General features: G+C 35.4%; 1 protein-coding gene across 9 annotated transcripts in view; it reads left to right on the plus strand.

The window, feature by feature from the left end:
• Positions 1-1,929: 1,929 nt before the first annotated feature.
• The window catches only part of LOC127524385 (sorbin and SH3 domain-containing protein 1), a 53,930-nt gene continuing 28,554 nt past the window's right edge, over positions 1,930-27,305 (plus strand). For 4 of the 9 annotated variants that reach the window (XM_051915806.1, XM_051915812.1, XM_051915813.1 and 1 more), the window contains exons 1-13: positions 1,930-2,054; positions 14,731-14,773; positions 16,473-16,559; positions 16,696-16,812; positions 17,704-17,819; positions 18,739-18,883; positions 19,778-19,926; positions 20,040-20,100; positions 20,248-20,322; positions 21,763-21,792; positions 21,912-22,008; positions 24,429-24,543; positions 26,397-26,480. In XM_051915806.1, the coding sequence (XP_051771766.1) occupies positions 16,529-16,559; positions 16,696-16,812; positions 17,704-17,819; positions 18,739-18,883; positions 19,778-19,926; positions 20,040-20,100; positions 20,248-20,322; positions 21,763-21,792; positions 21,912-22,008; positions 24,429-24,543; positions 26,397-26,480 (1,020 nt within the window). In that variant the 5' untranslated portion in view covers positions 1,930-2,054; positions 14,731-14,773; positions 16,473-16,528. Of the gene's footprint in view, positions 2,055-13,212; positions 13,321-14,730; positions 14,774-16,472; positions 16,560-16,695; positions 16,813-17,703; positions 17,820-18,738; positions 18,884-19,777; positions 19,927-20,039; positions 20,101-20,247; positions 20,323-21,762; positions 21,793-21,911; positions 22,009-24,428; positions 24,544-26,396; positions 26,481-27,305 lie in introns of those variants that run through there. The other 5 variants (XM_051915809.1, XM_051915815.1, XM_051915807.1 and 2 more) reach the window with 5 other exon arrangements.

The following is a 27,305-nucleotide window of genomic DNA, read 5'->3' on the forward strand; positions in this document are numbered from 1 at the left end:
ATGCCATGAACGTGGTTGTTGAAGAGGAACGTGGTGTTTAAGAAGATTAAATATAGGATTTAATATATATATATTGCCTGGAGTGGAGAATGAATAAACTTAAACTTGTAAAAGATATATATATATATAATAATAAAAAATAATAAATAAATGTTGATAATACTGTAGATACTGTAGTTTAGCTCCAACCCTAATCAAACACACTTGAACAAAGTTATAGGCAGGTGAGTTTGATCATGGTTGGAGCTAAACGCTGCAGGAAAGTGGACCTCGAGGACCAGAGTTGAGAACCCCTGCTAGCTCGATTTACAAGGTTCCATTGGTAAACACTGGCCTCTAGCGGAGGTGTTTGGCAAGTGCACATATTACCTGCTGAGAATGAGTATTAAGGGTGTAACGATTCACTAGTTTTCTCGATACATTGATAGATCCTGACGATGATTTCGGTCAAAAATCGATTTAAAGTGCTAAGAATCGAATAAATAGCGATTCAAAGTTTTAAAATATATGAGCATTAAATTACTTAATGCGCGAATTAGGCTAATAGAAACGTTGTAAGGCGTCCTGTGAAAGCTCCTTCACAGATATTATGCGATGCACTCTTGACTCTTGAGATCCATAAAGGTACTAAAAACATATTTAAAACAGTTCATGTGAGTTCAGTAGTTCTACCTTAATATTATAAAGCGACGAGAATACTTTTTGTGCACCAAAAAAACAAAATAACGACTTTTCAACAATATAGTGATGGGCCGATTTCAAAACACTGCTTCGGAGCTTTACGAATCGAATAAGTGATTCGGATCCCCTATCAAACGGCTAAACTGCTGAAATCACGTGACTTTGGCGCTCCGAGTCACTGATTCGATTCGTAAAGCTCCTAGGCAGTGTTTTGAAATCGGCCCATCACTATATTGTTGAAAAGTCGTTATTTTGTTTTTTTGGCGCACAAAAAGTATTCTCGTCGCTTTATAATATTAAAGTAGAACTACTGAACTCACATGAACTGTTTTAAATATGTTTTTAGTACCTTTATGGATCTTGAGAGAGGAAATGTCATTGCTTTGAATGCAGCCCTCACTGAGCCATCGGATTTAATCAAAAATATCTTAATTTGTGTTCCGAAGATGAATGAAGGCCTTACGGGTGTAGAACGACAAGAGGGTGAGTAATTAATGACATTATTTTCATTTTTGGGTAAACTAACCCTTTAAAAATGCAGAATCACATCGTTAATCGAATCGCATCGAATTTTATTGTGAATCGTCTCAAATCTAATTAGCAAAAACCGATTCGCTGTCTACTACCCAAAGATTCACAGCCCTAGCCTACCTGATACACATGAAACATGTTTTTTTTTTTTTTTTTTTGGCTTTGATAATATGCTGAAAATTCAAGTCGCAGTATTATTCAATATCACTCCATCACTGTTATTTGCTACTTGGTTATTAATCCGGCTCATGCCAGTGTTAACAATGACTTTCTCACCAAATCCTCTGAATGTTATTTGTATGGAATGTGGTTATAATTAATACTCAAATATTTCTCTCTTTTTTTTTCTATAAAATGAATGTACATTTTTAGCTCCACTATGTGATTCTCAACCTGGGGGCCTGGGACCACTAGGGGGCCTCAGCAAACTTCCAAGAGTGGGATGGCTTTAAATTATTTAAAATAAGTTATATTAAAATAATAATAACTTAATTAAAGCTCAAAAACTGAAGTAAAATGAAGATGTCTAACATCTAGACTAGTATAATAATTATAGCCTAATTTAAAACAGTAAATAATTAACGAAATGTAAGATGTTTTGTTTAAATGTATTATTATTAATTAAAATGTGCAATGCAAACGCACTTTAATTAAATTAGAATATGAGTTTGAGTAAACGGATGTGGCTCCACGGAACGCCCCTCTCCACCCACTCCAGTGATATTGTGATGAGAGCGTGAAAGGCTCCACGCACGAGCGAGCAGCGTGCGGTGACCGTCACTGAATTGTGCAGCGTGCAGCAGCGTTATCAATACGGAAACCTGGACTTCTTCCTTAGAAAGGTGAGTATTACACAACACAGACTTCATTCTCCGTTATATTCACAGTATTTGAATACCATAGTGATATTTCACATCAAACTAAAACGGAAAGTTTGCGTGTTTACTTCGTTTGTAGACTATTATTTGGCCCAAGGTTTATTACAATAAACCGCAGCGGCCATCCATTGCAGACAAATATGCAGTGCAGAAGTGCGGCAACGTGGTTTCAGTTACATTAGCACTAGTGATATTATTATATAGCCTAGTGTTAAACTTATGGTTATATTGACGGATATAAAGGGTGAAACTGCATTCTTATTGAAGAGCTCTGGCCTTTATAAGGTGTCAGATGAAGGAGACGGGATGGAGATTATTTGTATTCCACAGGAAAAGAGCTCTGACTTCGGCTGCACTTGACATCCAAATAAGGAATAAGATTGACTGGATATGCGGAGGGAGCAGGACAGTGAAACGAGACTTCACGAGTTCAATCCGGTGCATCGTAGATGGCTTGAAAAATTAAACGGGACACATAAGACAGCTTGTCCAGATTTTAGTGCCAGAGTGCAATGATATAACAGCCTGTATTTGCGAAGATGAATGTTAGGATGAGTTAATGCAGTGCGGTTTATGCGGCAGGCGTATACAGTATGTTGAATGACAGTTTAGTAGATTAGTGATGAAGCACAGCCTTTGAGTTTTTGTGATGCTATATCCCTCCTACCTTTAAATATATTAAAATAATATTTTATGCAATTTCTAAAGACTTTAGAACAGTAAGGTACTGGTTTAACTTTCTCAGGTAAATTAAGACAGATCACCAGCAGGAGTATGACAGTGATTTTATGCTTACGATTGTATAGCAGATGTGTTTGCTGAAGTTTAAATAATACAATTATGCATTTAGAGAAGTTTTCTTTCATGAAAAGTGGCAAAGGCAAAATGGCTTGGCAAACCATGCAGCTTAAGATGGTTTTTGAAACTTGTCTAAGGTGGACTACTGCCTCTAACTAGCCATATCAAGGTCTGCCAGGTCAACCTTGGCTGGTAGTCCATCTGAGCCATCATCTCTGGACTATAAATGACCAGGGCTGTGTTTCTCAAAAGCATCGTAAGCCTATGGTATCGGCACCAATTGTATACAATCAACTTAGGTCACGATACTTTTGAGAAATGCAGCCCAGTATCGTCTAGCGTGAAAACAGGCAGGTTTCTATTCTTTATGTAGGCTTATATTTAAGAAGAGCATTCTCAGCTGATGTTCAATTATGACATTTGTTTGTCTCATATTTGTCACTCTAACCCTCACTTGCCATAATAAACTGTCCACCACACTGGCATTACATTAACCAACATTTTAAATTCCCTGGAAGAAAATTCTATTTATTTAAACTGAAGATTTAAGCATTCTAAAAATTTGTAAATTAAGAATTCTTTAAAAAAAAAAAATAGTGTTATTCCTTTATTAGTTCACCCGGTTAAGTTACCTTATAGGATTTGTTTTTAGAGATTTGGTTAAAAGCCAGAAAGATCTGTTCAAATACTGTATTTTTAACAGGGGTTAAGATTACAATATTAATCTAAGACTAATATTGAAGTGGAGCACCAAGCTGAGTGTCAAATTAATTTTCTAATTTCTTTTTAGTGCTAGTGCAAACATTGTTTAGTGTATGAGCTGTCTTGTGGCCTTTGGAAGGCTATCCAGGCACATAAACTTAATTTTTAAACTTAATAATATACTTTTCCTGCCTTAAAACTAGTTTATGGCATTAGAGACTAAAGTGATATAGGCTGCTATCATGTCAACATATTTAATTTCTTGATAAATGTTAAATAAATCACCAGCAGGTTTTACCGCGATCATTAACACAAGCCAAAATGTTATAACTATATATATAACTAAGTTCTGTTATATTCCTTATTGTTATATTGTAGTTGTAATTTGATTAAAGCATACTGACATTTCACTCCTTAAAACTCACACCCTTTGAAAAAATTGAATCTGTGTTTATAGATGTTTCCAGAGATACATGATGTTATCATTGTCTTCTGGCACAGGCATATATAGTATTTCAGCAAAGAGGAAGTGAACAACATTAAAATCTTAAGTAGGTGAGAGACTGCAACATTTGGGTGAAGTTCCTGCCAGCGTCTTTGGAAGCCGTCTCCTTACAGAGATAATGAATAATTTGTGTTGGGTGCTTAATATTTTATAAGCTTTGTGTAGAATCATGTTACTGTCTAGTGTGGTGAACAGGCACCCAAAAAGATTGGTGGTGAAACACTGTTTAAATTAGTTCTCATTTGAAATGTACAAATGTTTAGACAAACTTTAATACTTTTGAAATGGCTGATCTTATAGGATCATCAGGTTGTTACGTTTTACATATTTCAGAATAGATCTATAGGCCATGATACATCAGGATTTTTTTTAAATAGCTCTGTAAGCACTGATAATGCCATAAAAGTATTAGTCAAAGCCTTTTTGTAGCACTACAATTATGCCCAGACATGCTTTGACTGCTAATAACGTGCCATTATTCCATTTCTCCTAGTGTCATTTGCTGCCACTTCACATTTCACTGCTGTTTCAAACACTTGGTAACCAAAAATTAAGCCTCTTTTTTCTCATTGTATGCTTTTAGGCACGTTCTTAATTTTGCATATCACTCAAATTGGATACAAACAGCCAAGAGAGAGCGGGCAGGCATATGATAGCCGATGGAATGAAGCACTGGACTCTGGTAGTGGAGAGAGGAAGTGCTCTGAGTGGGATTAAAATCGCAAGCTTCCCATTCATTCAGCCCCTGAGTCACCCACATCCATAGGATTGAGGGGATTACCGTATTAATAGTATCCCCTATTTTTTTTAACAAGTGGTTATAAGTACTTTGGCCATTATGAAGTCATGTGTTATGTTGCTTTGTCAGTGAAACAGATCAAATTTAATGGCTGTAAAAATCCCCAGCAAATGTATGTAATATTTAGCTCTGTTATACTATTTGTTGTATTGTATTTTACAGCTGGTATACAATATACAATTACAAACACTTCAACACATATTCATTTCCAGTGTCTATAATAGATAAAGCCTTTTTATTGAGTTGCCATTTAAAACAGAGCATCTATACTGCATTATGCAACAATTCATCCAGCCCTTAAACTTGATTGGTTGAGCAACATTTCAGATATAGTTGAGATACAGTCTTAATGGCATGGTAACACTTTGTAATAACTTCAATAATAAATCATTGTATAATAAAACATTATATAATGCTTAACAGATCATTAGTTAATATATATTCACATAGCTATAAATATGAAATAATGTGCTTGTTAATGTTTACTAATGAACTTATTAAACATTAAATAATGATTAACAGTTCATTATTTAATGTAAATTGAAATGCTCACAAATGTCATTAAACTTTCAATTCATATGAACATGCACCTTATAAAACTAAAAATTATTTTGACAGATGGTATGCAATGATTAAAAGAATCATTAATAAATCATTAACAAACATTATATAATGCTTAACAGATCATTAGTTAATATATATTCAGATAGCTATGAGACAATATGCTTGTTAATGTTTAAATAAATGTATTAAAAATTACATAATGATTAACAAATGTGACTAAAATGCTAATAAATGTCATTAAACTTCAATTCATATATTACCTAATGCACTTTTTAAAATTTACAAATGTGAAAAAATACTTTAATTAGTAATTTTAAACACTTAACTCTATTAATTTTAACATATTATTCATTAACTTATAACAACAGTCTGTTAAGGACTTCGTTTGTTATGGTGTGTATATGCAGACTTCTACTATTTACACATTTTTTCAAATCATTTATTATTTGTTCATGTTTTTGCAGTACCCAAACTAAAGTTGAAACTATTCATAATTTATAAATGTTTATGAATGTTTACTATTAATCATTTAGTACCTTAGTATGTTTTAGTAAACATTAACAAGCATATTCTCATATAGCTATTTGAATATATATTAACTAATGATCTGTTAAGCATTATAATGTTTATTAATGATTTATTAATGAAAGTTATTATAAAGTGTTACCTTATTTGGTAAAGTCAAGTAACCCTTTCTTCAAGTTACATTGTTACGTCAGTAGGTGGCGATAAGTGACTTAATTCACTAAATAGATTTGATTTGTTCAAAATGCTGATTAATTCATGAATGAAACAAGTGAGTGAGTCATTGAATCATTCACTCAACTGATTTGTTTTAAAAAACACTTTTAAGAACGAAACAGCAATAGTTTGTTGCTTGATATGAACGGTTATTAAACACAAAATGTTTAACTGTTGTATAAAAGCAATATTGCACTTGGTGTGAATATCTGCATGTTTGTGGTTACCTCAGACAATGATTGCGGCGTCTTCAACAGATGACACATAACATCCATTCCCATCCAAACTGTTTCAGTGTTTCACCATGTTGCTTAGCAACCTTCATCTTACCCCATACTTTCCTTCTACCCCATTGACTGCAGTGTGGCTTTGAGTGGCACTTGAAGTGTGTGCGAGTCTGTATGTTTTGTTAGCTCTACAAATTTCAAGGTCTGTGTGGACAAAGCAGCACGCTATTGCAAACAAGAAGTTGAACAGACCGTCTCTGCTTCAGATTGTGTTTTGCTGACAGATTTTTCTTTTCACCTCTTGCTGCTTTGACAGATTGTAGACCAGCTGGCTTGAGGTCAGTGTTGGGATGATGTTTGTCCGATGAGAGTTTGAATGCAGATCATATTTAGACATAATGTGACAATGATATGTCAGGGCTTAAACGTTATGCATTTAATTTATTTTCCATGTAGCACATAGCTGGAACATGGTCGACCTTCAGATAATGTAATTATATTGTGTTTTTCAGAACGCTGTGAACTGTTCACCTTTCAAGAGAGTGTGAAATCCAAGTGTGTGTGTGAATGCGCATGGCTTGGCTTGCTTTATAAAGGCCGTGCCTGGTGGTGTTGCTCAACACTGAGATTTGGGGTCCTCCATCATTAGGGAAGCACTTGAAATGTCTGGATTATCATAGAGCCGTTTTTAGGTGTGGTTGAATAGTCTACATCCCCTGACAAAATTATCAGGCACCAGCCACATAACTGAGAGGTCTGAAACAGTTGTCTCTGTCTGCATTGCAAGTGGGATGCCTAAAATTTCTGTTGGTTGGAATAATATTGACGAGTTGTTGGCCAGTGAGATTTTCATAGTGCTAAATATCTTCGCTGTAAAAAAAAAAAAAAAAAAAAAATCTGTAGCAAAATGGATAATGTCCTGGCAGAAAATTACCAACATTGCCATTAAGTTTACGGACGTTTCCTTCAACCCTAAAGCACAACACAATAGAATACGTAATTCAGTTTTATTTATAAAGCACATTTAAAATCAACCTAAGTTGGCTAAAGTGCTGTACATAAAGTTAAGAAAATAAAATAAAAGCAAGAAACACATACAAATTACAAAGAATTAAAATGTCACATCCTGAGCTGTTCACTTAGGCGCCAAAATTCAGTATCCCAAATCTCAGTCTGGTCCATTTTTATTTTATTACCTACAAAATAAGTCCCTCATGCCTGCTTATGAGCTTTGTCAGTCATTCGATATCAAAAGCCGCCCCATTACGCACTGCTTTGTATCCCAAGTGTGAAACTCATTATCATTGCCCCATCTGTCCTTCTAGAACATCCATGCTGCGCACAAAGCCTTTTTTTTCCTGGTTTGAGCTGCGGTTGATGCTGTGCATGCGCCATGTGCCCCTCCCTCTGTGGCTGCCTGTTGTCCTCCTGGTCAGCAAATGCCAGGGCCTGTGAGGCCCAGGCCAGGAGACTTTGACTCATCTATACACAGCTGTGCACTAGAACATCTTCCAGACATAATAAGCTTCTGTATTCCGTGACGTAATATCAGATGGGTATGTTTGTGAAGATAGCTCTCAGTAGCCATGCTAATAGTGTGTTATAAGTGGTCAGTAGTGGCACGGAAATGTTGAATTAGTAATAAAGCCAGGTGATTGTGGTTGTAATATTAGTCTCTGCTGTGGAACAGTTTTGTTAAGCAAGGAGAATACAAACTACTGTTATTATGTCATAGAATATGTATTAAATAATTTGTTTATATATTATTTTGTTAGTTTTCATTTGAGGTGCTCATATAATTTTAAGCATGGCTTTTTTTAAGAGTTTAAATTAGTTAAATTAATTTACTTTTTTACTAATTTACTTATTACTTTTAATTATTTAATTATAATCATTACCTAATGATGTTAACCTAAACAGTCTAGCTGAGCAAGATTTCTTTTTTGAATTTTTGAGATGTTTTTGAAAGTCTCTCATGCTCACTAAGACTGCATTTATTTGATTAAAAAATACAGTAAACAGTAATTTTATGAAATATTATTTCAATTTAAAATTTCCTATTGTTATCGATGTTGAAATCAGTTGTGCTGCTTAATATTTTTGTGGAATCTGTGATACAGTTTCTGGTAAATGGAAATGTCAAAATAACAGCATTTATTTGAAATAATAAATTTTTTTACAACAATGTAAAAGTCTTTATTGTCACTTTTGATCAATTTAATGGATCCTTGCTGAATTAAAGTATTATTTTCTTTTTTCTGACCCCAAACTTTTAAACTGTAGTGTTTATCACTTAATATGAAAATTCATTAAAATGTAAAGTTTTCCCTTATTTCCATTTTTTTTTTTTTTTTTTTAGTGTTATGCTCTTCTTTTCTTTAAATTAATGTACATGTCATGGAGAGCAAAGTGCTTTTTGTCTTAAAATCACATGGAAACTCATATAAACACTGTTGAGAGTGAAAAAAATGACTCATTATACTCAATAATCAACTTACTGATCATTTTAATAGAGGAGCAAACTTCTGATGCTGCAAAAACAAGTTACTAATAATATAGGAACAGAATTGACATAAATAAAACTGGCAAATGGTCAAACAAGGCAGCTATAATTATTAATACTCCTGTGCATTGCTGGGAAAAGGGCAAATGGGAGTAAACCACAAAACTATTTTGTGTTTGTAGGCCTATTTGAAATACATTAATCCAACTCAACAGCTTGTTGGGCTAACTTCGAAATTCCAATTTTTTTCACAATAGAAAAGCTGCTTTGAGGTGCATTACTTGTGTTCTTAAGAGTTGTAAGTTCAGAATAGTAAGTAAAATAAAACAAGTGCACAAATCTTTGGCTATTTTAAGCGATATTTACTTAATTTAAGCATCATTTTACAGTGACACCAATGGACAGTGTGTAACCGAATCATACTGTACACAAACTCTCCCTTTCTACACCGTTGTTTTGTTGGGAGTTATTATTTCCCTGTTCCCATGCTCTTTTCAGTTGTTCGGCATCTTTCCCCATTATTCCAGAATATATTTAAGAGGTTTCTCTGACAGTAGCTGTGTTTCCATCCACCTATTTTTAAGCACATTTTGGGATATGAAAAAAAAAAAAAAAAAATGCTGGATGGAAATGCCAAGATGTGCATAAATTGTAAAAATGCGCATAAAAACTGTGCATTTCCAAACACCAGGCATCTGTACACAAGATGACATGACAGTGTTTATTGCGTGTTTATTGCATGACAGTGTATAACCCTAACCCTAACCCTAATCATTTATAATGTAAGCTAAAAGAGCCACAGTGGCTTCACCGATTGCAGCAACTTCCATTTTTATTACAGAATTTTTTGTGCAAGTGGCAATTTTACATGGGATGGAAACACTGCTTTATTTGCAAGTTTTTGCGCTTGAGTTAAATTCGCAACTTCGGATGGAAACAGCTAGTGATGTCATGCTCTGATGAATGGTGGCTGAGGCAAATACCACAGTTGCATACATTTCCTTTTATGATGCCGTTGTTTAAATGTGTTGAGAGTATGACAGTCTAGGCCTCCGTCCAGTGTGTCTGCTGAAGATGTTTACGGTACTGATGGGGTATTCTCAATTAAACACCCGCGGTTGTTCTTCTACAGCGCTACTCTCGAGCCATGTTTGGAGCTGTTTGCTGTGATCCTGGTGAGCTTTCTCTCTCTCTCAGCCCCCCTCTGCCATTTGTTGACAAAGCAGAAGTCAAACTGTGTTATGTAACGCCCCCCTCCCCTCCGGCCCCCTTGCTCTGGCTACAGCAGGCCCCTTGTAGATCTCCTTTGTGTATTAAAGCTGCACTCTTTAAAAGCTGTCATGGAAATAGAATGAGGCAATCCCCAGAGGTTCTTGGGTGGAATATCATGGTACTTTTTCTTGTGTCACCCTCTTTATTATTTTAATGGAGCTGGCATAATGGAATGGAAAGCAGGGAAGGATGTACATGATGACATTCAGCTGCGCTTTAGAATCTAATGCTGTGACTTATTAACTTTTCTGAATATATTGATGGTTGGAGAGTTCTCACAGATTTTATTTGAAATGTCTTTTATATGCCAATTGTTCTCCCATCAAAATACAGAGTAGCCAAGTTTAATTTTGCCAAGTTCTTATATAAAATGCTTCCAGCAGCATTACTGACATGCAGAAAATTGTAGAGAAACAGTGGAAGGGAAGTCAGCAAACAATGGATACCAAAGGGAACATTATTTTCATAAATTTTCTACCCTGAAAAAAAAACAAAAAAACATAAAATTATATACAGTATATACTGTATAAGAAAAAGTAACAAGTTACCACTTTTTTACAATTTGATATGTATAATAATAAAATATTAAATATACAATGAGTTATAGATAATATAAAAAAAGCTCACAAAATGTGTGATAACAGCATGAGGGATTTTATTTAATCATTTATCAGATTATAAGAAGCTGTGGTTGCCAGATGATAAAATGTGGCATGAAACCCTAATGTACATAACTGATAACCAGTGTTGGAGTAATCAGTACTTTTTTCAAGTAATTAGTAAAGTAACACATTAATTTTAAATTTACAACAAAATATTTTAGTTATAGATAGTTTTCCCATTTATTGACTGACAGCTATCCTTGTCCCCATGTTAAGAGAAATTGGGAGTAAGTGCAGAGGCGTTGTGTGCGCTTTGTAATCATGATGGTTATTGTGGTTCTAGACTAAATGTGAGTAGGCATTTACTCATCTCACTTGCATAAAAACAGATTCAGTATTTAGTATCTCAAAAGGAATAAAAACAGTGAAATGCAGAATATTATGCAAACCTGCAAAAATGTTAAATTACACTAATATACTTTATGCATTTATTCTTAAATTACTAACTAATGTCTTTGCTGCTGACCTACGATGATCCTATTCAACCATACTAATAAAAAAAAAATGAATTTAGTTAAATCACATTTGTTTAATTTTTTAAATTTTTATTGAGTGTTAAACGTTCGTCTCCTGCGTCCTATCCTTCTGCGATCCAGAATGACAGCACAACTGAAAGGTTTGTTTGAGCTGCGCCCTCTACTGTACAGGCGTGAATTTGCATTTCCTTCAGCCTGAGGCTTATTCATTTCACTTTTGGTGTGAAAGGGCCTTTACATTTGCCTAAATAGAACTTTTTTCCTTCTCCAAGCAAGCCCAGCCCAGGTCAGAAAAAGTAACGCAAAAGTAACATAACACATTACTTTCCATAAAAAGTAACTAAGTATCGCATTTAATTACTTTTTCCATGCAAAGTAACTAAGTAACGTAATCAGTTACTTTTTAGGAAGTAATGCAATATTGTAAAGCATTGCTTTTAAAAGTAACTTTCCCCAACACTGCTGATAACAAAAAAGAAACAATTATTTAAATGAAAAAACATCAAATGTGAAGTTTCACAAAGGGAATTCTGGTAATGTCAATTTCTTTTCACTGTAAATTGTAAGATAACTTGTTTTTCACTTGCAAAAACTATATATGTAACAGCATTTAATTTTACTGTAAAATTCCATGAAATGTCTCATTAGATCTACAGTTATTCTTGCCGTTAACCAATTAACAGGTTTTTACCGCAGCATCTTTTAATGTTAAAATTGTTTTTTTTGTTGTTGTTGTTTTTTACAATGACTGTAAAGAAGGTTTTTCATTTTTTTTCAGAAAAGTTTGTCTTTATAAATTAAGCATTAATGTTTTGTATTGGGCTTTCAGTGAGCTAAATTGTTAAGAAATGTAAGAGACTCCATGGAGGATTTGATTTATTGAGTTACCAAGTACCCCTGCAGGAGGCCCTTTTCTCACTAATGGCTACATGAGCCAAAGTTGTGGACCTGAGAGTTTACAGCCTGGCCTTGACTGAGGTTTGAGGCAGTGTTTTGATTCTGAAACAAAGATTTGGATCCATGTCTGACATGAGCTTTTCCACTGTTGCTCAGTTTTACAGCTTTGCCCTGAGAAGGCCAGCTGGACTGAGTGCAGCAGTTACTAGGCACAATGCAACAAGTTTCCAGCAATTTGTCTGTTCACACGATTTGCTTGTTTGAACACAAAACTGCGGCACGAAATGACAAAATTACAGCTGATTAAAGATGATGATTTTGTACTAATGATGTGGTCATGGCTGGCTTGGACAAATAAAAAGATTTAGATTTTTATTGTTTTTTTGTTGTGTAATTCTAGGTTAGGTTATGGATTTAAGGCTTAATTTTGATGTTTGTAGTTATTTCTTAGGACATTTTTAGTATGGCATTTAAATCTTTTTGAATTATGTTAGACTATTTTATTTTTAGCATGATAGAGACTGTAATCATCATAAGTGTCTCTTATACAATAGAGTGGCCTGAGCTGTCAATGTTCATGCCCTTGACCATGATAAGACCGCTCAGGTCACTGTTTACTGTGAGAAAGTTGTGTCTGGTCCAACCCGTATGGCTTATTCCCTATTCTGATACTTCTTAAAATAAACCACAATCAATAGACTGTCATATTTGTATGACAATGTCCAGATTTATAACATATTTGGTCTGTTGTCATACAGTTATCTTAATATAGTTTATAGCCTCATGAGGTGCTTGTCATGCCAGACAGGGATGGAGAGGCGGATGGAAAGCAGGTTGCTGTAATTCGTTCATCACATGCTAAGTGGGTGCCACATTCCCAGGTGTCAGGTGCTGACAGGTCCATCTTGGTAGTTGAAAGAGGTAAAGCATGATTATGGTTCGGTTCTTTGAAGAGGAACAGGATATGATAGTCTGGATTTGTATGATACAAATGATGCAACCAAGGACATTTAATAGGCTGCCCGTTTGGGTGTTTGTTAGGTCTCTAAACCAAGTTAAGCTCAGCTGAAGCAGGTCCTCACAGGTAAGCTGCAGTATGATATATTAATAAGATTAATGTGCAGAAATAAATCGGTTTCATATGTTTATTCACTAATTTGGCTTTAGATTTAGTTACTAAAATGCCTCAAAGCTCAAGCTAAATCAGGATTAATAGCATATCTTCAACACAGGCTACATGTGGAGCAATCCAGAGTATTAAGGATCTTCAAACCGTGTGACGCTTGACTGATGGATTGATGCATGCAGCTGTTATTGCTGGACCTTTCTGTAATTTTACAATGGAAAGTGATTCCCACTTACCCAATTCAGTATGCTATATAAATGTTTACTATAAACAGCATATTTGTATATTATTGAATTACTTCTAAATTTAGGAGGATATCCATTTTCAAGGAGATAAATCCAATACTGACAATTATTTTTCTGTAAACAGAGTCTTCTAGCAATATTATCTATATATATCACATACTTAAATTCAGATATAGGCTCTGTTAAATTAGCTAAGTTTAATTATCTGGCTAATTAGCTGGTTCTGATTTCCTATAGACTGTAACTGTAGGCTATAATAAGTCAATGAGACAGGAGCCATCGCATAGAGACAGATGGTTAAAGTTTACATTGAGATCCATTAGAAATGCAACAGAAATAACTGCAATCATCCAGGACTTCTAAAGAAAGCTCTGCTTTACATTCCCTAATACCAATCAGTATCAAATGAGTTATTTGGCAGATACTTTTTTTCTAAAGCGACTTATTATGGGCAGAAACATCTGTTCAAGGGAGATACCCACTGGCAGCTACTGAAACGTATACATTTTCATTGACCCATATTTTCTTACTCAGCCAATGTTCTGTAACAGGTCACTTTGTATCTTGTTTCAGTGTGAACCACAGCCAAAGGTGTGACACATTAGTTAGATGGATAATCAGTCTCCTCATGAATCAGCACCCTCATGCTTAACATATTAGAAGGATTGTTTGTAACATTATACTAGTAGAAATTTCACAGATCTTTGTCAGATCTTAAATATGAGATCATGCCTAAATATACTTATACCAAAGCTAAGCCAAGAAAGCAAATAAACAAATATGTCAGTTTTATTTTTCTTTTAATGTTGGTGACTAGGGTTGGGTGGTCGGATTTATTCAGATATAGGCTCTGTTAAACTATCTAAGTTTAATTATCTGGTACTGATTTCCTATACACAGTAACTATTGCCCACCCCTACTTTTTGAACCAGCTTTTTTGCAATTTAAAGACCAGTTATAAACATGCTAAGGAACATATAGAGATGAGTAGGATGTATTGTTGAAGTCTTGATTGCCGACCACTCAATATTCTTTGTTCTCTTTCCTAATGACATGCTGAGCAATATTGTTCTCTGTCTTAGCATCTCCCTTCATCTCTTCTTTCACCCATTTTCATGTGCAGGGCTCTCCAGCAGAGGGCACAGGGAAATTTGATGCAGGCCCTGGTAAGCATGCCACACTTTCAGTATCTCCAATCTCCATCAAGTTTCTTGAGGTTACACCGGCCTGGCTAACCTTTATTTACAGTTATATGGGTATGAATGAAACTTACAAAGCAAAACAGTTACAACACAGATATAAGCCTCATTTCCACCAAAATTACAATTTGTCCCAGGAACTTTTTTCCCCCAGACCTGTTGCTGTCTGCTTTTCCATTGCAGTCTAAAGTACCGTGAAATTAGTCCAATGACATAGGACTGCACACAGTTCTAAGTCAGTTCCCAATGGATTTCGTCCTCTGCATATAAGCTTGATAATGCCTAGTCTCAGCCATAGTCCACGGACCGTTGGCTGAACATCTGATGCATATGGCGCACTTAACTGGAAACACTTCAGGATTTTCGAAGTCGTCATCTGGTTGGTTGAATTCTACAGGATGTCCGGGAGACGTGTGTGTTGCGTTCTTTAATGGCCTGCCTGGAAACAAATGCTGTGACAATGAGCGCTTTCCAGGATCAACTAAACGCTGGATTTTCATAAGTATGTGAAGTTCGCAGCTCCATTGTTGCTGTAAACTTGCACAACGTTCTTAAATGAATAATTTATAAGATGCACGGCGGTCTGTTATTGTAGGGACATCAACTTTTCATTTTCAGTCATTCAAATGTTCTCTTGGGCGGTCCTTGGCCAATGAAAGCTGCGATAGAGTCCAGACCTTCTTCCATCAGTCTGAAGGTCTGGCTACGTGAGACTGGATAAAGCCTGAACCTCGTCGTTGGTCCATCAGTCGTAAATTTTAAACTCCAGTGTTGATTCGAATAGCAAACAACTCTTACTGCTCGCACCGCTATAGACATTTTAAAAATGGTGGTTGAAATAAAATGCTGCGTGGAGTCAACCAATCAAAATGCTGTGTAAACTCAACCAATCAGCATGTTCAGCGCCAACGGTAAAGTCCCATCCCCGAAAGTTCCTGAACCTTGAAAAAGTACTACCTAGCGAGCAAGGACTTTCTGAGTGGGAAATTTTTACCCGTAACTTCATTTAGACCCTGCGGTCGAAACACCCCAAAGTCCCTAGTTCCTGGGGAAAGTTCATGCGGTGCAAACGCGGCTATAGACAACAACATAAATAAGATGAAACTGCAAAAGACACTTTAAACAACTGTTTTCTCAACATGTCAGTTTTAAATATGTGCATACAGTCTCCTGTAGTGCACTATATTGTATTGTTTAAGCCTGTCAAAACACATAATCAAAACACTGTAGTAAGTACTACATAAAAGGCAATAGCAAGGAATAATAGCAGTCTAATGTCTTAATGCAGGAGGCTCATGAGTAAGCAATCACAAACAGACTCCCTCTGTCTTCCTCTCTGGCTTGAGTCATTGTTGAATCAGTATTCTCACTGCCAGGCCCCCTATTTCCTTCCGTTCATCCATCTTTCCTTGATATTTGTGCCAGCCAGCAGAGAACACTGTGATTATAATCTTCCTAGAACTTAAAAAGCCCTCGGGTCTCTATGTGACCATTATTAGTGCTGCTGTTCTCAATGTCTAACAATAACTCAGGAAAACGAATGAACTGGTTCTCAACGAGTGCGTCATGACTTAAAATGTCACAGACGAGGTGAAAAACAATGATATATGCAAATGGTGCAATTATAATACCTCTGTTTAGTTTCTTTTATTTTGTGTTCTTGAAGCACGTCCACCCTGTCGGCGCACTGTATCTGCTGTGCGAGTAACACCTTTGAGGATCATGAAGAGTTCACCTGATCTCATGCCTACTGGTAAGACCAGTATTTTTAGGATTTGGGGGTCTAATGTTTTGAATATTATAAAACGAATATGGTTGTGGGCATCATGTACACTTTATTTAGTGCTTTGAAAAGATAAAATAAATTTCATTGCTCTGTGTTTTTGCAGAGTTGGACCCTACCCGCGTTTGCAAGGGCAAGGGTGCTGTTACTTTGAGGGCCACGCTAGTGCACATCGATGATGAGGACGGCATGGGCCAAGAGCTATCCATGAACTCTGCCAAAAGTGAGTTGGAAATGGAGGATGTGTCAATAGGAGAGTGCTCTGAATATATTGCACCAGGCAGTACAGTGCCAGACTAATTGTTGTGTGCTGAAATAATGTTACTTATGATATGTGTAGCTAATGTACTCTAAAAAGTGTTCTTGTTTCTTTTTTTTTTTAGCAATCATTAACTGGAAAGATCTTTGTTTACAGGAATGGTGCATTCTTGAGTTTCCTCTTCACATATTATTTTTACAGTCAATTTGCATGATGTGGTTAGTTGCTAAATTGAGCTCAATTGCGCAGTAAATCATAAGAAAAAAAAGTGTTTTGGTGAGGAACATATACATTGAACATTACAGGAACATTGTTTGACTATCAACTTCATTGCTCAAATAACTTTCAGTGAATGCTCATACAGGGGATAATCAAAGACGTCTTTTGTTCACACCCACTTTGAGCTCTGGAAACGGAGACCTTCAGCGTGGACGTTTTCACCATCTCCATGTTGGAACTATCCTGGCTAACTGCCAGCACTTGGGAGAGATGCTTTAATTGTTGTTGTGCCTGAATAAAAAGGCCATTGGAACAAACACTTCTTACAGTGAGTTCAATGGTCTCCTTGTTCTCATGACAAAGTTCAGAGAATCGTTTTTTTCCAGTCATAAATTAGCATCTCTGTGGATGAAGACTTTCTGTGGGGTTCAGTTCTGACAGATTCTGGCTGGTGATTCGTTTAATGGAGGATTAAGGAATTTGTTGTGGCATAAATTGCGGTTAGCGCTGGAAACAAACAGGTTTGCTGCCAAATAGAGGCAGCTCTGTTTCATGTTTATGCCTTTTTAGGGTTTAAACAGTTCCTTGGAGATTCCCTGATCCTTTGAGAATCCAAACTGTTTGGATTTGTTACAGGTGGATGGCTTGGTGCGGTCAATGGAGATGCCACAGAAACAAGTCTGGCTGAGAGAAGTGTAAACAACACCGGAGCTGATTTAAATTCAACTCAAGTCAATGAGACATCAACAAAGGTGAGTCACCATGTCTGAAGCTCATTACTTTTTAGCAATGATTTGCTTTCTTGCAAAAATATAATTTAGATATTTATATCAGTGCTAATTAAACAGCTCGATCCCAAGATCTCTGGAGACAACAGTGAGGAAAATTTCGAACACTGCACTCTTAAATGAATGCAACGACTGAAATGTAGTCAATATTTCACAAGCAAGATGACATTTGTAGATCTTTTTTCACATTTACATTATTTACTGTAATGGTATAGATCCAAGGTGTTCAACTAGGAATCCCTGAAGGTACTCTAGGGAGTCAGTGGAGAAGATACTGTAAAAATTCATGCCATTTCTAACAGTTAACTAATTTTTTAACTAATGATTCATTAAGTCAGTTTTGTATTGTTAACGGACTATCAAAAATGTTTTTGTTAAGCTAAAATAAAAATATTAGATGAAAAACTTAAGTTTAAGCTGAAGTACTAAACTTACTAAAACTGAAATAAAACATTGAATCTAAACAGAAAATTCTAAAATAATTTTAAGCTAATAAAACTGACAAATGCACAAAGTATTATTATTATTATAACACTTAAATTAATTCCAAAGTATAAAAATACTAAACACTGATTAAGCATTGTATAATTATTCTTAATAAAAGTTGTTATAAAGTAAGGGTTGAATACTCCTGGTTTAGATGGCCTCTTCAAGACAGAAATTAGAAATTACAGTAATTACAAATAACCAAGAAAAAGTGCTGTTCTATGTTATTGTCATTGTCTTCAGCAACATCGCAGAGGAATCCATGCAACAAACATTTGCTTGAGAGACATGTTTAGTGAATGCAAATTCCATGCAAATTTCTGAGAAATTCAAAGTTGTCTGTATTTCACAACCAATATGTGACACCTGAGTCAGTGCTTTTGTGTGTCATCCTCAGGTGGACTCACCTGTAAGTGAGAGTCAGCCTCAGCTCACATCCTGCCTTTATCATCCTGCTATTACATCATCAGCCAAAGTGTCCTCATCATATCCCCCCACCAGCAGTGTGAACCCAACAATCGTCTTGCTGCAGCACAGCAGAGGTAAATACCAGCCTCTCAATATTTCATGTGGCATCAAAAATAGTATATTGAGTATCAAGCAAATTAAAAAGCAAAATGCTTTCATGGTATAGAAAGAAAAACTGTATAGAATATTCTCTTACTTTCACATGTGATTAGATTCCAAAGTTATGTTTCAGTAAATTAACATCAGACATCTATGATTTCATGTACTGATTTGTGCAGAATCTCAGTAGTTATTTTTTATAGTGCCTCTGTTATGTTTTTTTGGGGTATTTCCTTTCAGGTAGTGTGTAATATAGCTGTTCAACTGTTTCAGCTGTTTTTTTTTTTTTAAAGAAATTAATACTTTTATTCAGCAAGACATTAAATTGATCAAAAGTGACAGTACATTCAATTCATCAAATAATCCTGAAAAAAGTGTATCACAGTTTCCACAAAAATATTAATCAGCACAACTGCTACTACAAAGATCATTCTCAGCAGTTTTTGACATCGGACTCCTCATATTGATTACTTTTCCTTTTTCTGACAGATAGGATGTCAGATAGGATGCCAACAGCACTTGAAGCATCAAGCGTCATTTTACCCAGAAAATTAGCAAAACGGTCTAAATTCATAATAAAGGTGCATCATTCAGTGCCACGAGAAATGTAGCTTTAGTTTACGGTATTCAATGATGGTCAAAATAATTGAGAAGTGTTGCAAGAGATGCAAATGGATTTGACCTTTTTAGGAAAAATGTTCTGTTTGAATAGATCTGTAGCCATGACTTATTCATTTAAACATTAAATCGTTCAGTAATCCCTTTGAAGGTATCGTCCTAGATAAGTCTCAGCTGAAATACCAGATCAGTGTGTTTTTCATCTTGAGTTCTGGTCGTGTATGATCTGACTTTGTGGTCATGTGTTTCAGAAGCGGTTGCAGAGCAGGGCAGTGGCCCTAATCGGAGCCCTGCCATCAGCCAGAATAGATCTAACTCTGAGAGTCCAGCAAACATGGAGGGAAAGACAATGAGAATGTCTGAATATTCAGCTGTCCCGGCACCCAGAGTCCCAGTACGGGTAAGAAATGGGTAGCTCTCAAGATGCACCTGTGTTTACTTTGACTAAAATAAATACAGTACATCCAAAAAGCTATATAAATAAAAGATCATCTGCATATTTTTCTCTTCTAGAACACAGAGCTATCAAAGGACTGGTACAGAAATATGTTCAAACAGATTCACAAAGTCCCAGGTAAAGATGCTCCTTGAGAATTAAATGCCATCTTTTTGTGTGTATCGATTCCAAATCTGAATATGTCCAGATCACATCTCAGTCATGTATATATGTGTGTATTCATCTTTGTCAGTGTGTTTTGTCTTTCACCCACCTTATACTCAGAGCCTGTCGAAGAAAATCCATACCGTCCCACCTACATATTTCCAGAGAGCAATGACAGGCCACTGAGAACCAGAGGTACCTTGGTTATAGTTATAATCAGATCTTTAATTAAACATTCCACCATGCCACCCTTTTCTGTCTGTATCATTTAGAAACACTTTTAACCCTTTGTATGTGTTAAGTAATTTTATATCCAGTTCATGAAAACCAAAATAAAAATAGATATACACTACTCTCTAATGTTTACAAAAAAATTATTCTTGTGATGTCAAGGCTGAATTTTCAGCAGCCATTACTCCAGTCTTCAGTGTCACATGATCCTTCAGAAATCATTCTAATATGATGATTTGCTACACAAGAAACATTTTTTTTTATTATTATCAATGTTGAAAACAGTTGTGCTGCTTAATATTTTTGTGGAAATCGTGAGTTTTTTTTTCAGGATTCTTTAATGAATGTTCAAAAGAACAGCATTTATTTGAAATAGAAATGTTTTGTGACATTATAAATGTTTTTACTGTCACTTTCGATCACTTTAATGTATCCTCGCTGAATAAAAGTATACCTATTGCTTTTGAAAAAAAACAAATAGAAAAAATCGTATTGAACCCAATATTTTGTATAGCCGCAGTATTTATAAGGTGTTAAATATGCGGGGTAGTTCGCTTCATCTTCTGTCAATTCTTTCACAAATCCCTATGTGCAACAGATGCTGCTTTATATGTGTCAACAAATTGATTGTCCTAAAGAGGCAATCATAACACTCAAGGTGAGCTGTGGTAATGGAGCTATTTCCAACACACCGAGAAGACCACACCACCATGTATTTAAAACTGATAGATTGATTACCTCCATTTTAAGAGCTTTCATACCTCTGTGATGTGCTTCATGGCTGTGCTTTTAGAGAACCATTATGCTGAATTATTAAAGCAGTCACAACACACCAAATGGGCTTTGTGTATCCATTGGATTCTTAAGAATGCAAAGTTAGCAATGCTTTGGGCTGATCTGACTCTAAAGTATTAATTTCAGCTTTTATTTATTGCATAATCCTCACTGAAATGCCTAATTTCTGTAGATTGTAGTAAAAAAGTCTTATTTGTATTGTAATTTACCAGCTAATAGAATATTCCAGCATCAGAAGAACACACTTCTGTGGTTATAGTGCCATCTACTGGTTAGATTAGTTTGAGGAAATAAAGTGGCCTTGTCTCAGAGCTGCTGTTTAGTTGTTAATGACTGCTATATGTGTCACACTAATCCCTGTAATTTTCACCTGCTGTATATTAGATGTTTAGAATACCCCCCGGAGATGCTGCATTAGAGCACAGGCTACACTAAGTAGAGCACAATAAGAAAACAGGTTACAAACTACCGCAGGAATACATTTGATATGTGAAATAAATGCTATATGTTTCACTTTTTTCTGTTTCACTAAAATATGTCAGCTGTGTTGCTTCATCACTGATTATTATTAACTATTTGCAACTAATACATATTTTCTGACTCTTTCAGATGACAGGCCGGCACATGGTGGTGAGGATGGTAAGTGTTTGTGTGTTAATAGCTAAAGGATAAAAACTACATTATGTATTCTTATTTATTATTAAAAGAAAGCTGTGTTTCAGTTCTGTTAGTGTCTGTTATTTGTATTTATTCTGAAGTGCGGCCAGTCCCTCGCTCCAAGAGTGCATTAGACATGGGGAGCTCAAGAGGACAGCTGCCTGTGCCAACACGCACATCTTCCCTAAAACCTCAGAGGTGAGCGATGACTCTATGAAACAAATACTATGAATTATGGAGGGGATTCTAGCACATATATTGACTGATGTTCTGAAACTTTCATACTGGAGTGTGAATTCTTGCACCATGCTAGTGTTGCTCAACCTAGAGATGATGACATTTCTTCACAGAACCTCAATATGTGAAACACTGTATTTTCGCATTTGTCATGCGGCCTTAACAAGCATGTGTTGGCTTAGAGATGTTGCTGTTTGCTGTTAGAAATCATAATGGATAACTGTTTATTTCAGCCATCAGTGTTCACCAGCAGAAAATACATTAAGTATTAAATACCTTGTATTTTTGTAGATCATTTTAGGTTTTAAATATAGAGTAGGGCCCATCACTGAAAATATGGGATTCAAACCCCTTAACTGTCACCGTCCCACTAATGGGACGCTTGGTGCTGTTTTTATTTATTGCCTTTTTTTGTATCACATTTTTTAGTAATCATCATAAATTAGGTATCATTCGAAAGCTTAAAAACTCAGAATTCATCCTGTGAAAACAGGTTTTGAAATTGGACATACTTTAATTCCTTTTAGTGGGCTTTTCCTCCTAGTTGGTGTTGTAATTTTTCACTACCTTATAGACAAAACTTTTCTAATCTTGACAAAACACATATCGTCGGAAAAGGTCTCAATCTTAAGCTTCCATATTTGGCATCTGTTTTGTGATAGAAGTGATATTTGGACAGAAACGTATTAATTTGTTACAGGAGAATGCAAACATGAAAAAAAATTCAATGAAATGTGGGTGACATCCGGTGGCTATTTTTGTCCTAAACAAAATTACATGGGAACTTCAATTTTTGTGATATCAACTTCAAATGTGGAACACAACTTAGACATATGGCTTTGATTTTATATCAATTTTAGAGTAAAAATTATTTTGTAAAATAGATATTTTATATAAAATATAAAAAATTGAGTACAGTACATTTAATTTTACAGTACATTTAAACTTATATAACTTTTTCATACTTTAATTTTTTGAAGTGCTTTCACTTCAGCAACAATCTGCTGAATGTCTTCTTTAAAACACGACCAAACTTTTATATTCCAAAGCATTCTTGAATTACAGTGATTTTAATATGCAGTGTGTAAATTTTAGTGGCATCTAGTGGTGAGGTTGTGAACTGCAACCAACGGCAGCTCACCCCTCCCTTTCGAAGCAAAATAGAGAAGCTACGGTGGCCGTCTGGCTGACACAAGTCAAAGATGTCGTCGTCTGAGACAGCAGAGAGTACGTTAGCCAGTAAAGCAATAAGGTTTCTTCTTACTTCTAACAAAGAATGATCTCTGCTTCTAATAAACCAGATGACTACTACTACTACTTCTTCTTTGTGCGTATTCAACGATGCAAGCTGCCTCTAAAAACAACAAAGTGATGAAACACGCTCTGTAGAGTGTTTTTGCCGGCGCAAAATGGTGAATTGACATGGAGGGGGGACCCGCGGTGTATGAGATAGAAATGGCTTATTCCAAGGTAATAAAAACATAACGGTTCATTATGTAAGGTCTTTATACACCACTGAAAATATAATTATGTATATTATATTGCATTTCTGTCAATCCTCCCAAATTTTACACATTGCACCTTTAAGTTTGGATAGTGCATTTTCATGTCTGTGCTCAAAAAGGGAGGTAACAGTTAAGGAGTTAAAATGATGAGTATGGTTTTATAATTTGGAAAACAAAACATTATGACAAATGAATAAGAAATATTAAAGATTTTGCTTTATTTGTGGGTCAGGATCTACACAAATAAAGAAATTCTGAAATGAATATTAATTTTTCAATTACAATAAGGTTCAATTAATTCAGATTTGTCAAAGAATTAGGTATCATGAACTAACATAGATCTGTACTTACAACATTTATTTATCCAGGTGAATTTTTATTTCTTCTAATGCAGTTAATTAGTTTATTATAAACAAAAATGAATTAATAGTTTGAACAATAGTATATTAACATATATTTATATAAATAAACTAATATTATAGAATATTATTGTTATAATATTTATAAAAATGTGTATAAATGTAAGTGGTGTAGATTAATAAATGCTGTAAAAATTGTTGGTGCACCTAATGCATAACTGAAGTCAAAGATTTGAGCCTTATTGTTAAGTGTTACAATAATTTGTAAAGACGAATTTGTATAAAATTAGAATTATGCGAAATAGGTTGCTGAATATGTATGGATAACAGAATATTTCTCCAATACATCGTCTATTATATGATTAAAGTGCTTTTATATGAGATGTATACCTTGTTTTTAAAACACAAGCTGCATGTAAGGGAACGCTTAACTAAAACTTGCCCTTGTTGGTTGCCATGGCGACTCTCCACCTCCCTTGCTGTATCACTCCATCTCTCCCCCCATGCATCCCTGCAGGAATGAGTGGGAGCCCCCTGACAAGAAAGTAGACACCAGGAAGTACCGCGCCGAGCCCAAGAGCATATTTGAGTACGAGCCAGGAAAGTCTTCAGTGCTGAAGCTGGAGAGACCGGTATGATGCTCTTTATACATGCATGTTTTCTGAGTGCTGTTGCTGGTGGAGGTGGAGATCTGTGCATGCCGTTTGATGCTGCAAGAGCTGGTTTCTGCCTGTTTTACTTACAAGGACAGCACACTCACAGCCGTGTCTCTTGCTAGTATTATTAAGTGACCTCGGTAGGTGACTTGTGCTGGTGACGTCTTCAATGTAGTGATACTGTGCATAGCATATATAACATGATCGTAGCTTGTTGATGCATACAGTGCACACACTACAGTAACGTTAAGTTCAGCATATAGAAAGTAGGAGGACCTTTTACTGAGCTATATAAAGAGCATCAATAAGTGACACTTGCAGTGTTCAGACCCAGTTAAGAATAGAGACTCCTACAGGGGCTTGTATGTGTCTGCCGTCTGGTCATTTTCAGGAAGGTTTGTTACTATGACATTCAGTGATTCAATCTTTTTAGCATGACTCATTCTGGGAGCTGCTGGTATTACATAATGTCTTTCTGATGACATACCGCTGAAATAGGTTTATTGTAGAAGCCAAGCAAAGCACGTTGGATCCTCGTCAGTGAAACAACTGAAGCGGAGAAAGTGCAAGCTGCGTTAGGGCTTTCATTTTTTCCTAATTGTTAGGGAAAGTAATTAAAATGGCTCTAGGTCAGGTCCTATCTAGGGCAGAAGATAATGTGCTGCTTGTGTCTCCATTTGAGCTCTGCAGAGAACAGTCCTTTGTTTTTGTGAAATTTTGTGTGGTGGAATATTTTAATTCTTTTTAAATGATATTGTACACTACTGTTCAAAAGTTTGGGGTTGGAAAGATTTTGTAATGTTTTTTAAAAAAAGATGTTTCTTATGCTAATGAAGGCTGCATTTATTTGATCAAAAATACAGTAAAAACAGTAATGTTGTGAAATATTATTATAATTTAAATTGTTTTCGAATTTAATATATTTTAAAATATAATTTATTCCTCTGATGGCAAAGCTGAATTTTCAGCATCATTACTCCAGTCTTCAGAGTCACATGATCCTTCAGAAATCATTCTAACATGCTGATTTTCTGCTTAAGAAACATTTCTTATTATTATCAATGCTGAAAAGAGTTGTGCTGCTTAATATTTTTTTATATGATACATTGTAAATGATACATTTTTTGCAGGATAGAAAGTTCAAAAGGAATAAAGATTTCAATAGAAATCTTTTGTTATAATCATACATGTCTTATTGTCATTTTTGATCAAATACATTAATTTCTTAATAAAATTCATTTATTAAAAAATTCCTATTGACCCAAACTTTTAAACGGTATGTTAAATATAACATAATTATTGTGTTATAGATTTTTAAAACAATGTAGAAAATATTTTGCGGTATTTTATAAACAAACAACAATGCAAAAAGATTGATATTCATAGCAGAACTTTAAAATTATGGATTTTGAGTATATGAATATGTGTTTATTTTCCTTGTTCACTTGTTATACAATGTAAAAGATATCACCTTAGATTTATGGATCTCTTTCCATCATCATTACTTTGTCTTTATGAGATCTTTATTTCCTATTTCCTGTTCCTTTGATTGCTGAGATCAACTAGACGTTCTTGCAATAAATTATCAAGCTGCAAATCCAATTCATATTTCCTCTGCTGTCTCAGCCTGGAGCCTTTTTCACTGTCTGAGATCATGACATTAAGAGAGAGTTCATGTAACATCACCATTTAGTCTCATTGTCTTTGTATTCTGAAACTTCCTCTTTCTCTTTCTCTTTCTCTCTCTCTCTCTCTCTCTCTCTCTCTCTCTCTCTTTCTCTCTCTCTCTCTTTCTTTGTCCTCCTTTCCTTGTTGCCATATTTCTGTAGACTCAGGACTTAAGTCCAGAAGATGTAGATTTAGAGAATGAGCCTTGGTATAGGTTCTTTTCTGAGATGGATTTTGGCAAAGCGGTAAGTTGGCAGTATATTAAAAATGCATGTCATCCCCTTTTTTTTTTTTTTTGTTTAGGACCCTTAATGTTTTTTCATGTCCATTGTTACATCACTTCCTTTCTGCACTGACCCTTCATATGTATGTTCCTTATCCAGCCCTTTGTAGCTCAGTGCATAGCAATACAAAAGCAATACAGAAATGTAATGCATTACAGTGAGTGGAAGAGTTCATCTAAATGTGCTTCAGAAGCCACATCAGAGAGCGATAGGTGATAAAAAGGTGCAGTCAAGCATTGCAGGCAGCACCTCTCAATTTATTTCCCAGATGCTTCCTGATCATCTTCTGAAGCCTTGATCTGCCTGAACCTTTTTCACCATCTTTTCCATCTCATATTTGTTTTTTACTGTAATTCAATTTGAATCTCAATATGTTATCTTTTGCACTGTGATTAAACAATAAATTGCCATCTGATTTGTAGTTGGGTTTCGTCTGACAAAAAACTGCTTTTGAGGCTTCAGTCTGTGCCTTGAGAAAGCTCTCATCTATTTTGAGTCTTTTTTTGAGAATCTGCTATTTAACAGGCAGTCATTCTAGGTGTTGGCACAGATAATTTTGAGAAGGTTTTCAGTTTTATGTAGTGCCCAGACTGGAAACAGACCGCAAGCTGTGATGATGCAACTAGATTGGTAAAGACACGCTCAACATCTGCCAAACTGTTTCCACTGTGCTTAACCCCGTTGTCTGTTTTCAGCAGCATTGCCCTGAAAAGATGGCCTCTACATCATCCGCTTATTGTTTGTCAGATTTGCTACATCCACCTCAACTAATGCGAAAGTGCATAA

The sequence above is a fragment of the Ctenopharyngodon idella genome, chromosome 13 (assembly GCF_019924925.1).
Source record: "Ctenopharyngodon idella isolate HZGC_01 chromosome 13, HZGC01, whole genome shotgun sequence".
In the NCBI taxonomy this organism is placed as follows: domain Eukaryota; kingdom Metazoa; phylum Chordata; class Actinopteri; order Cypriniformes; family Xenocyprididae; genus Ctenopharyngodon; species Ctenopharyngodon idella.